General features: G+C 42.6%; 1 protein-coding gene across 2 annotated transcripts in view; it reads left to right on the top strand.

The window, feature by feature from the left end:
- LOC139479023 (uncharacterized) overlaps positions 1 to 12,795 on the top strand; it is a 190,168-nt gene extending 177,373 nt beyond the window's left edge. For both annotated transcript variants that reach the window (XM_071261760.1, XM_071261767.1), the window contains one exon: positions 10,334 to 12,795. In XM_071261760.1, the coding sequence (XP_071117861.1) occupies positions 10,334 to 11,062 (729 nt within the window). In that variant the 3' untranslated portion in view covers positions 11,063 to 12,795. The remainder of the gene's footprint in view (positions 1 to 10,333) is intronic.
- The last annotated feature ends 665 nt before the right edge of the window (positions 12,796 to 13,460 follow it).

Consider the following 13,460-nt stretch of genomic DNA (forward strand, 5'->3'; position numbering starts at 1 on the left):
GTCATGCATAAAATATAATAAAGGTTTCTTGAAATACTTCAGATAGGACACAGCAGCGTGTATAACGGATGGAGTTTTTGAACTATCCCTATGAAAGTGAAGGTGTTATGTTTCTCAATTCAATACAAAGCTCCCACCTTTTATCACGGTCTCCATATTGGATTTCCTTTCACGAGGATCGTTTGAAAAGTATTTCTTCATCTTCAAAAGATCTTTTATTAACTTAAATTTCACCTGCACTATCTTTGAAGTAAAATTCAAATATGCATCACTTGAAAATCTAAGAGATGTTTTATTTTTATAAGATGTAATCGTCAACAGGCATGCCGGTGCTAGGTGGGCATGATTTTCCGAATGTTATAAGCCCAGTATCCGAATTTATATTTCCATGCTCTTTTTGCTAAACACTTATGATCCCGACAAACACCGTCAATACCGCTAACACGTTTCTTTGCGAGATATAAACACATTTCCTTATTAACGAAATTCGAACCAAATTTAATGTAATGAATAGTGCTGTTTCCTTGTTATGGCAAAGTAAAAATATATATTTTGTTTCTGTAAGTTAATATTTATCAATTATTTTTTATATCAATCTAATATCAAGGTAATGCTATATGGATTTCCCAGTGGATACTAAAATCGTGATTTTTTTATATATAATCAGTTAAAATATTCAGCGCTGTCGAGTAGCACCGGAGTATTATACTGTAATGAAAAGTTCTAGAATTATACCTTTTTCCATCACTGCGCCAATGTGATTTAAGGAATCAATATTATGCTGCCCTAAGATAACGCTAAGAACGAAACCGAAATACTTGGCTTCCATGCAGGTAACACCGGTACACGACAGTCTCTTATTTTGAATGGAGATCTCTAACTATCAGGTAAACCCAGCCCCACAAATATTTCCTATCCTCATAATAGATCCACTGTTTTCTTTGCACAAACCAAATTGCCACTTAGGCCGCCATTAGACATTGGAACATGTTTGTATATCAGTTTTGGACGGAAGACATTTCCTTTTCAAGCTGTGACTATTTAATCAGTCGAATACAAAGCTATCACTTTCCCCCGGCCTCGCCGCGCATTTAATGCCTCTCCATTAGAATGATTAAGAGTCAATTCGGAAGACATTTCTGACGATTAGTCAAAAGTTTTTTGTCCTCGCTTCACCGCGTTCTAAAAGGCGCATATCCTCTCGAAACCATTCCCGCCAATTTTGCTTCCACTGGGACAACAGAATGGAACGACCATATCAGAGGAAATCGCCTCAGATTATCTCATTTCCTGCCCAAACGATGATCCATCACGCAGACGACAGACCAATTCCAGTCGGAATGCCGCGCTACCTGCAAGGTGCTACCGAGAATGGTGCTAGTCATGCGGTAAATGGCGCGTGGCCTGCGTGCGCTTTCTGGGCTTGAGCAGACGACATATCATCGATTTTGTCGTCTGCTGGTGTAATATTGCACAATCGGTACCTCCATCCACGCGTGTCGTCCAGACGGAAAGATCTAGGTGTGACTTTATCGTCGCCCAGCTTGTTCGCTGTAAACGCCCACCTTCTGGTCAGGTTTGAGCTATGTGCCATACGCATGTCGTTGTTAACGGTTGGGAACGCTCCAGTTGGTGCTGAATGTCTTGCAGTCGTGTCATTCGTAACAAAAGAAAAAAACATTAAAGCAGAGAACATCTATATTTTCCTAAGCTTGACTCGTCATGGTTATCGGGAGGAGGCATGGTGGACATTAAGGCCACCCACCCACCCATCAGAGGAGACAGGCCCATCTCTCTCAAGTTTCATAACATAATTATTTACATTTAACCAATTACTTATATGTCGTAGGAACATTGTGGCTTAGTTTCGTCTTGTTTTGATGCAAGGTTATAATGTGTTGTCGGTGCTTCAAATTATTTTGTAATTGTTAATAATCGAACAATATAATTATATTCTGTAGTTGTATTGATAGTCCAGTGGTGTAAAGCGCCAGAACTTACTTCACAGAGTTATTTCCCTTCTCCTACAGGATCCGCCAGTCGTCTGTAAGATTTTTCATCCAAACATGGCACGTGTATTAACTAGGGGCTGAAGTTGTGCCTTTTGCTATTGTGGGGGCGGGGGGATTTGTCATCCTCTTGTGACGTTTGTATTTTAAGTGCAAAGGTAGGTACATGCCATAATACGATCTACAAGAGATGGACCATCTGAGAGTTCAACACATATACGAGTCCTACCATGGATATGAATGTTTAACTTGTTTGGTTTTCAATGTTCCATCTGTAGGACTGCGCTCTGTAAATAAACAGATCTGGAACAGACAAACCACTGACTGATATAAGCAGCATTTCCCAACGCCCTCTGGATACGATTACACCTGGTCACCGAGTCTGACCATTCGATCATTCGATTCGCCTCTTTTGACTAGCACAGGTTGTTGGTGGTCAATTTTGAGGCAACATCAAAACGGGCTACCTTGTATCGTGATCTGAAGACAAGAGAACAACTGAACCCGTGCAGATCAGGGTTAGAAGTGATCTTCAGCAACATATGCTTCTAAAGAGATCCGGTGGTCAGGCTCGGTGACTTGGTTGATGCAATTCATTGAATCCCAATTGCGTAGCATTCTTACGAAACGTCTACCTCTATTACATATCTGCCATCAATCTTGTATTTTGTCTTCAGTCACAATATCTAAAATCTTCAGATTTTCCATAGACGTCAACTTGTAGAAGAGATGTGAACAATGTATCTATACATCTGAAGAGATCTTCTCCAAGACATCAGAGGCCGTGACTAAGGCCAACAGGAGAGGGTCGGCGAAGAAGACAGTGGACAAGATTACCACTGAGAAATCACTGTCTTCCCCAGCGGCCCCCTCTCCAGCGACACCTTCATCTCCTGCACTCACCATGAGTCTCTTACAACAGCTATTGAGAGAACAACAGGAGATGACAAGGACATGCTAGAAGCTAAGCTGTCCGATATGGATGCTAAGATCGAGACGGTATTTCTGGCTACCAGATCTTCATCCACGGCCGGCGGCCAGGCTGCACAAGAGCTTCAAGCTGAGCCGCTCGGCCAGCCACTGCCAGGCCCAGCTACGCGGGCAAGGTCGTAGAACAATTGAAGGATAACATCCATAGACTCAAGTAGATGAACGTCTACCTCTTCCACCTATGAAACAAGACGCACGATACTACACTTCCGGAGTTCCAACACTTGGATTCGGATTTCTATATATTAGTGCGCAATCGCGACATGAACGTTATGTTATTGGCATCTCGTTTCAAGGATTTAGCATCGGTTGCCAGATATTCCATGGAAATCGGGCCATATATAAATTGGTCTGTCGCCGGAATCAGATACATCATACCGCCACTTCAATCATCCTGTGAAGGAATTGCACCGAAAACACCTATGACTATTAGGACCGTTCAAGTCGGACTAATTCACAGCCTTCTTGACTCGGTCGTTAAGATGCAGGAAGATTTACCAGCATCCCAAGTCTTGACTCCCTCACAGTTACTGAGACTACAGAGACAACAGCTCCTATCCCAGATTAGGTCAAGGGCCGTATAGAGTCAGACCAAGAAGTTTGTGACGTCACAACCGATATCAGCGACCACAATTTTTAATGGGAAGCTCAGAAGTGTGATAGATGAAGTCAAGCAAGAATAAGCCGAGCGTTTCTAGACTTCAACCATAGACGTTGCGGCGAGAGCTCATGAGTCGTCACAGTCTCACAAGCGACCCTGGGACATAAGTCATCTGCGTCCAAACAGCCCCCTAAGAAGAAGTTTGTCCCCTCTGGGAAGGATTCGTTCCAACCGAGGCGGGGATACAACAATCCACAATCTTCACAGGACTCTTTTCGCCAGCCAAGGGGATATAATCGTCTTTGAAGATCAAGCGGCAGAGGGGAAAGAAAATTCTGACTTCCTTACAACCCCCTCCGACGTTGTAGACCCTTTTGACCTAGTTACGTCTATGGATTGCGATTTACGCCAACTGTCTTTCAACATAACGCGGACATCGGGCCCAGTCTGAGGGTGCCTTCTGTCATGCGCCGAAAGTTGGAAGCAAGTTACCCCCGACCATTGGATTCTAGACGTCGAGGCTCACGGTTACACTTCAGGACACATCCAAGCCTGAACATAAACGCCGTGGGTCGAGGGTTTCACCTGACCGGTGCCAGGTTAGTAGCTGCAGAATTGGCCGTCAGGAAACTACTAAAGAACCGAGCCATTCGGGAATAAAAGGAGATCAACAACACCAAAGGGTTTTACTCCCTCGTCTTTTTAGTCCCGCAGAAGAACACAAACGAGATGAGAATGATAATAGATGTAAAAATCCTCAACAAGTGATATCTGCTGCCGCCTCCACCATTCCAGATGGAATCCATACGGAAGTTGCGGTCGACGGTGAAGAAGGGAGACTGGCTTATCAGCCTAGATCTTACAAATGCATATCTTCACGTCCCGATACACCCATCATCTCGGAAATATCTACGCTTCGCAATCAATGGACGACACAACGAATTCCAAGTCCTACCATTCGGGATAGCAACGGCACCTTGGCTATTCACCAGAATTACAGCGCCACTCATCAAGTTCGCCCATCTCATGCTAGTTCGAATCCATGGTTATCTGGACTTCTTAGCGGCAGACCAAGGGAAAAATCAGCTTCAGCAGAACATGAAATTCTTGGTCCAACTTATGATTTACCTAGGTTTCCTCGTCAACCCAGCCAAGTCAGAGATCATTCCGGTTCAAGACATTATATACATCGGGGCAAGATTCCCGCTAGACATAGGATATCTATGTCCACTAGAGGATCGATTCGACAAGACAATAAAGATGATCCAATCAATCTCAAGTCAACCCAGCAAGTCGCTGAGGTGGTGGATGTCTCTGCTAGGCAACTTGACATCTCTATAGGATATGACCGTCAGAGGAAGGCCGAGGCTACGTCAGACTCCTTCAACTGCTGGATGGAAGCGATACATATTCCCGGGAAACTGAACATACTGGCCGACATCCTCTCACGTCGGGGGAGAAAAATGGCAACAGAATGGACATTACATCCACAGATCTTCAGCTGGATAACCAAGATATGGGACATGCCACACATATATCTATTCGCCACCACCAAGTTTATGTCAGTCCAGTTCCCGATCCAAGAGCTCACCAGATCGACGCTCTTTCGATGGATTGGACGAATCTATTCGGCTACGCATTCCCACCATGGTCTCTTCAAGACAAGGTCATCCAGAAGGTGGAGAAGACGGATTGCCTAATAATACTGATAGTTCAAGTATGGCCCAGCAGGGCATGGTTCCCCAGGCTATTAGAGCCATAAATGGAGGAACCAATACAGTTACCACTTCGTCGGGATCTTCTACGACAGTCCAATCCAGCATATTCCACGAAAATCTGCCCAGCCTACATCTAACCGCCTGGAAGTTATCGCGCAGAAGATGCAAACATGTGGTTTCTCTAGGCATGCCTCGGATGCTGTGGCAAGTTCATGGAGACCTTCATCCGCCCTTATATATGACAACAGATGGGACAAGTTTGTCATGTGGAGAAGACGACTAGGGATTTTTGATAATGCTGTATCAATTCCTATGATAGTAGACTTCCTTCTTCATCCACGTCAAGACAATAAATTCAGACACGGGACGATAGAAGATTACTGTACTTCAACATGATGGATTTTCTATCGGAAACCATGCCATCCTCATCAGATTAATGGATTCCTTTCTACTAGAAGATATTAGGACCACTCGTATCTTCCCAAAGTGGAATCTATCTGGTGTATTATCGGCGCTGTTAACGGAACCTTACGAACTCATAGCGAAGGCCACCCTACTTCAAAAAGCCAGAAAAAACATTGTTTCTGATGGCCATGGCAACAGCAGCAAGAGTTTCGGAGTTACATGTCTTAGACTATTCTGGTCTCTCACCCATGATCAGCTTTGGACTTCTATAATTCTAAGATCGCTCCCAGAAATCGTAGCCAAGAACCAATCTACCACAATGGGTCATAGACGCAATACATATAATGCCGGCATTTGGACCAACAGTGGATCAACCAGAGAGACTCTTATGTCCCATCAGAGCTCCCAAGTTCTGTCTCCCGGCTATAGATCCACATAGACGCCATTAAAGGAGACTCTTTCTATCCTGTAAGAACAACTCGAACAATGATATCACAAAGGCTACTTTAGTAGGATGGATGAAGGCCAAAGTTGCACACAGCTATACACAGGCTCAGAATTTCACGCGAGGATCCCGACACCAGCAGCATCAGAGGGTAAGTACACCCTTGATTACTTTGCTTATTAGGTATAGGATGGATCAGAAGCACCTTAAATCTCATCTATCACCATCAACCGGAAGTAATAAAGGAACCGAAAGTGACGTCTGCACCGGAAATAGCTGAACAAAGTCGTTCTAACCAGGAAATCACGTCTTTGGGGTAGAAATTGACCTAAAGAGACGTCGTTACCAAAAAAGGAAGTGATGTCATAGCCGGAAGTGACGTAATCGCCGGTAATGTAGGTCACTAATCCAGGTTTATTATGGTCAATATCAGCAAATATGACGGTAAATCTGGTGATGTATCACCAGAGACCATATAATAGATTATATGGTCTCTGGTATCACATAATAAATTGATTATTGACAGAGTTTCTGATTTTCAAGTCTTCTAGGGGAATTTCAGAGGAAATTATCTTAGTAGGATTAGAATCAGTACATTTTGGTGTCCAGAAAAGGATTGCTGTTAATTACACAGGAAGTTTCTAGAGGCAGATCCCACCGCGGTCCCTCTGGTATATTCTGGCAGATATGTAATAGAGGTAGAAGTGTCGTAAGAAGTATCGAACAACAGTTATCATTGTTGATAATTCTAAGAGTACTACCTCTATTACATACGAATTACCCCCTCCCACCTCCCCAATTCAACTACCTCAAGTAGGAGATGATGAAAAAAAGTGAGGTTTCCGCCATTATGACGTCATTGCTTGGGTAGTTACGAGACTACTTGGCGACAACTAGTTGTGTGTAATTGATAGTGAAGAGGAGGTCTGTTGAAAATCTGAAAATTGTAGTTAGTGTCGTTGAAGCCAAAATAAGGATTTATGGCAGATATGTAATAGAGGTAGTATTCTTATAATTATTAACAATGATAACTATTGTTCGATATCGATACTCATGATGTCAATCACTGACTTGTTTTGTCCAGACCCACTCGGCGATATTGCCGCCAGATAACGGTGGTTCGTTATAAGTGACTGCGGGGGCACGGGTGGCCCAGTCGTCAAAGGCGCAGCGATTCTCTGTGCAGAGTTGCGTCCCTTGGGCACGTCAGAAACCTATGATTGTGGGTTCGAATCCCGGTTCGCCCCGATTATGTTTCTAGGTGTGTCAGTACCATACCCGTGCTCGTTGGTTTCACCGAAGTGGTAAACGTCTGAGACCTGCATCACTTCGGGCTTTCCTCCCTCGTTTAGCTGACACGCCGAGGAATACTGTTAACCCAACTCACTCACTCACTTATCCACTGTCTCTGTTGTCAGCATCCCAATCCATTGTCCATCCTTTTTCTGTATCTGTATGCCTCTTTGCATATCTGTGGATGAATCATGCACCACTGTTGTCATGTATTAGTGGATAAATCTGATCATACTAGTGGTTGGTCATGTATCATAAGACCTGCTGTCTTATCTTAGGATCTATCTATTCTCATGGTCATTCCAGTTGAAGTGATCTCATAGTCACTGACATGTTGTAAAATATGTGTCCAACACAGTCACAGCTAAGTATACCTGATAAATGTAATACAGCCTGACCCAGTCACTGCTAAGTACACCTGTATAATATAATACAGCCTCATCCAGTAACTACTAAGTACACCTGTATAATATAATACAGCCTGACCCAGTCACTGCTAAGTACACCTGTATAATATAATACAGCCTGACCCAGTCACTGCTAAATACATCTGTATAATATAATACAGCCTGACCCAGTAACTACTAAGTACACCTGTATAATGTAATAGTCTGCCCCAGTCACTGACTGCTAAGTACACCTGTATAATGTAATACAGCCTGACCCAGCCACTGCTAAGTATACCTGTATAATATAATACAGCCTGACCCAGTCACTGCTAAGTATACCTGTATAATATAATACAGCCTGACCCAGTCACTGCTAAGTACATCTGTATAATGTAATACAGCCTGACCCAGCCACTGCTAAGTACACCTGTATAACATAATACAGCCTGACCCAGTCACTGCTAAGTACACCTGTTTAATGTAATACAGCCTGACCCAGCCACTGCTAAGTACTCCCGTATAATGTAATACAGCCTTACCCAGTAACCAGGTTAAACCCAACTCACTCACTCAATCACTATAAGTGACTGCAAGGGTGACACGTATCTATGTAAATATACTAGCATTCACACATATGAGGGAGGGCTTATTTACTGATGACAAATGTCACCAACTGATTGAAAGGTATCTTTTCCGTTCGGATAGGTCTAGTGACTTGAAGGCAAAGGTTGCATATGCGGAAGGTGAATCCCGTGCCGTCCTCTCGTTTTGAAAAAGGCATCGTCACTCACTGAAGCGTGGTGCATATATTGCCAGAGTTTATTCTCAGCCGATTAAATGTTTTGAAATGCTATACCATATATTATAATGCACTGCGCTTAAGCGGGAAAACATCTCATTTTCGTTTATAAAATTTCCCTCAAGTACAAAGGCCCAATCCCACAACTCATGTTGTCGCCTTGATGGCAACCCCATGTCGTCGTGGTTTATCGTCACTCTAACCAATTGGCTTTCCTGAACACGCTGAGACAATAATCCTCAACAAGATACTTTTTATCGATGGAATTATTTCTTATTCAAATAGCAGCATGAGGTAAATTCATATCCTGAATCTGGACAGTAATTCGTACGATTATGTAACCGAGTCGGTGTGAGTTGTAACTATGTGTATAATATCATATCGCAGTGCGTCGCATAAATCTTCCTTAATCACCTTTAACTGCTGTTGTATCAAAGACTCATTTTATCTAAGTAGCAATAAAATTAATGATTTTTTTTTAAATATTACAAAATGAAATTGCCAAAGGTAAAGCATTTGAGACTGTTCCATTTTTAAGAGAAGCCTATCGTAACTAACTCGGGCTTGTAAGTTGAGACAGTTTGAGCTGTAAGGATATTTTTTTTAATGGTCGGATTGTTGAGGGGTAATACTATTCACACGGAAACGGAGGGAGAGGGTGGTCCGGCCGTGCGGCATCACATTTAACATCAGGGTGTTACGTACCGTGAAACCGCTGCCAACTTGTCCGTACAGAGTCGTGAAAAAACTTGTTATATATTTTCATCTGAGTGTGACAAGGAATTATTTTATGAGGAATCTCATTTCAAGTTTGTCCCAAGGATCGTTAGGTGCCAAGAGTTTCTAAGCTGTCCCCAGTTTCCATCATTTCTAAATCTATGTTTGCACAATTTATCTCATTTAATGTGTTTCATACCTTGTGTAAGAGATTCATCCTTGGCGTGTAACGGGCCATGAAGCCGCTGATATGTGTCCCGAATAAGAATTGCCTGATTAGGGCACCCTGTCGCAGCACGGTATGCAACATCCAGCCACTAGAAGTAATTACCTCCATGCTGGCTTTCGCCATATTACACAGGCGTAACATACAACGGATATTTGAAGCAGGAAATTATTTTGTTGAACATAAATTAATTGACCAAAATTTATAATGGCATGGATTTGATTGTTCTGTTTGAAATATCACATTTTTGCCCTGCTGTTATTTTACCTGATCTAACGAACAGCTGTTTTGGTTATTGTATAACGCTTTCATAATGCTCGTCAGTCGAGGTCTATGCATGAATGACCACGTCGTGGGTTACACGATATGATGTAATTACTGATACATCCGTAATCGGGGGTAACACATTGCATCTCAGACTGTAACTGCTGCAGACAATTTATGATCATCATTTGTTTCATTTTCAGGTCCATTTCATTTGTTCCAGGACATAGTCGGATCCAGAGGGAAGTTCCTGGGAGTCCCCACAACCAGCCCCCTACCCCCTCCTTTGAAAACTAAATGTATGTTGTTGGCAGTAAAATTATCTGAGAGAGGGTTTTATATTGTGGACCCGTCCTTTTTAAAAATGATGAATCCGCCGTTGCAGGAGTAGTAAAAGACCAACCTTTCGATAATATGTATCATTTTGTATGGTAGATGAAACATATTTCAACAAGCTTTGTAATTGATTTGCTGCAGGTTCAACGCTCAAAAACATTCTGCGCCCCCTTACACGGTCGGATGGCGAGGACAAACACTCGGTTCTTCTACAAAAGGAAACCCTTTGTTGGTCAACTCGCTGCCCGTAATGCCCTCGCCCGGGCCCAGCTCTTCAACCCGCGGGCCTTTGAGAGAATGGCGACTGTAGGAGAGGCAGTGGGTAAGGCTGCATTATTTGGTCATCAGACCAAGACAGACATGTCTTTTGCTGCAGAGCCTGGTGCCAGGAAACCACTCTTCTCAAGTGCATCTTCCTGGAGGGAAAGACGAGACGTGTTAAATGGAATCTCCACCAAAGGCGCGACTGCTGCTGCTGTAGGTAACTCTGCCGTGAAGGATTTGACAGAAGAGAAGGAACAGGCCTTCAAGATCAACAGTTTAAAGACAAAGACCTCCTTGGTTAACAGGGACATTCAAAAACCTAATCCAGATGCTTCTGCGAAGAGGAAGTTATTCATAAAGTCGTCCAGTCTTAGTAATCTTAACTCGCTTCCTAGAAAAACACATCTGGGCGGTGGCGTGATGAGTGGTGGCAGTTCGAGCCCTAGGAACTACAGTGCGGTGTTGAGTATTTCAGGACATTCCCCGGATGGTTGTGAAGCACCTACTGCTCCTGTGAGACCAGAGGTCAGGACATTTGAGCATCTGGGTGTGGATAAAATGGAATATCGAACACCGGAAGTGACCAGTGGGCTGCGCAATGGCTAGGGCGCTGGCGTCCGTACGTTTGGCCATCCTCGTATATTGCGCTTGCGTACGCTTGATATTGAGCTTAGACGCATTCGCAGGCTTGCTGGCGTAGGAGGTCTTGGCCATTTCTAGAAAGCTAGTCTGTGATAGTTTGATGTGATGCTACATATACTGTGATACCAAATTATTATCATATATTTTACATCTTGTAACAATCATAACGATAATTTATGCAAATGACAGAAAAATAGTATTGTTTATATTGTTATTTTGACTATAAATGTCTTTATTTTTGTTTGCTCTCATCACTAAATAATGGTGAATCTTTGCACCGTTCAATTCTGAAATTGATAGGAACGTACTCTGGAGTTTATGAATTATGACCATTAAGATTACTCATCATTAGTATGCAAGAGGACAAACGGCAATCACTACCACACTGAAATTGAAGAGCAAGAACAAATGAGCGGTATGACCTATAGATAGTGCCTCGGATCTGCGCCTCATTGCATTGTGATGAGGTGCCGTCGTTGCTCTATTAATCATTACATGTTAATAACTCGTATTAACCATCTTTGGTATTAAGCACAGCTTGTAATTATAAGTGAATCATTGAAAACTATTTCTTTGTTTGGAATCTATAACTGCTTATCATTATCATAGCAAAGTTGCATTCTCTTCATTAGGCTTTGAGATGAAACCTCAGTTCCCGTGGGAATCCTATATCTCCGGTCAATACATTGTCTTTAAATATTCATAACGATAGTTTCTAATAACTGTATATATAATGTGTTCAATAGCATATATGATATAGAAGTATATATCAAAGAATAGTTGGTCTGGCGCTTACCGTTTTACTGATCTCGGGGCCTACTGCCCTCTTCCACGTTCTTTTGTTCAAGTAATGACGACATTTCAATTTCTAAACTCGGCTTCATCGATAACAAGGCTAGAATTTCTTGTGGCACCAGGGCGTTGTATTTTCAGTTTCCGTTTGGTACCCTCGATGCATCTGGGTAATATCCTCATAATCGTTGAATCACAGTTAAGTGGAGCCATTTTCTCAAGAACTATAACTCGAAACAGAGGTGTGCTTCACCAAACAGGAAGTGTTACCTGAGCCTCGATGGATACATTTATCGAGCATTATGTTCATAAAGGCAATTTTATGATGCCATGTCGATAACCATTCCATTATTTGTCCATTTGTCTTTCAGAATATCAATAATTATATCGCATGCAGCTAATCTTTTCAACAATAGAAGAAACAAACAGACAACACGTTTACTTTCTTAAAGACATCAGTTTTACAGTACCGCGACCGTTGTTTTTATCTTTATTTTCAAATCATAACGTTGTTTGATTTTTTGGGATTTTATGTAAATATTTTCCAATACTCTTTAGTCGTCTGTCCAGGAGGTTATATATTTGATTCTTGCTGTTGAGAGTTTCACTGGTTTACGACCGACGGGTATTTATTCCACCTTTTGCAGAAAACTGTCCCTGGAAGCGTTTGAAATGTGTCAGTCATAATCCTGGATGATGTTTTTTATCTGCAGTGTCAGTAATCATTTGTCTCAGCGTGTTCAAACTTTAACATACTGGATGCTGCTTATGTACTACTCAAAAGAAGTTAAGGACCAATCGATTATTCCATAATACTATTGTTAATCTGTCATCAAATAATCGGATGTTCCTTAACATTTTTTAGTAGGATGTGGGTGATATCGTAGTCTGATAGTTCAAACGTTCTCTCTTCACGACAAGTTTCCCGAACCGCCTGCGTGGTCTAGTGGCGTCTGCCCATAGAAAGGACTTTCGGTGGTTCCATTCCCTGGCTGCGTCATACCAAACTCCGTTGGAATATGTGTTGTCGTAACCCTGCATGCTCCACATTAGAGGGGATAAAACAAAAACTGGTCGGCTCGGAGTCAGTTTAATGTGTTTCAGGGAGTCTCCATGTTAAACTGCAGCATGGTGTCTTTGTAGGCTAGCACTTTGAAGTCCAGACTGGTGCTCACTCTCACTCACTCACACCCACATAATTTGTAACGCGACGTTAAACCCCCGTTTCACTTCACATTGAACAGTTGTATTAGAGCATAGCGTGAAAGCCCGTAAATTCGAACAGCTGCAGAAACTTAAAATGTTTTTCGGTTTTTTTTTTCACGATGACAATGAAGTAACGTCCTAAACCACACATCGCCCCTTAGTCGTAACAGAATCCAATACTCATGGGTTCGAATCCAAGGCTGTGATCCTTGGCTTGTCAGCACTTAACCAGTTTCACCAAAGGCCTTCAAACCCGAGTCATTTTGGTCTTTGTGCCATATACGCAGACACGCCGCGCTATACATGGAAACATTGTTCGAAGCTGTGCTGAACCCAACCCAACCCAACCCAACCCAACCCAACC

The sequence above is a fragment of the Haliotis cracherodii genome, unplaced genomic scaffold (genome assembly GCF_022045235.1).
Source record: "Haliotis cracherodii isolate W230 unplaced genomic scaffold, xgHalCrac1.p SCAF_1, whole genome shotgun sequence".
In the NCBI taxonomy this organism is placed as follows: Eukaryota; Metazoa; Mollusca; class Gastropoda; order Lepetellida; family Haliotidae; genus Haliotis; species Haliotis cracherodii.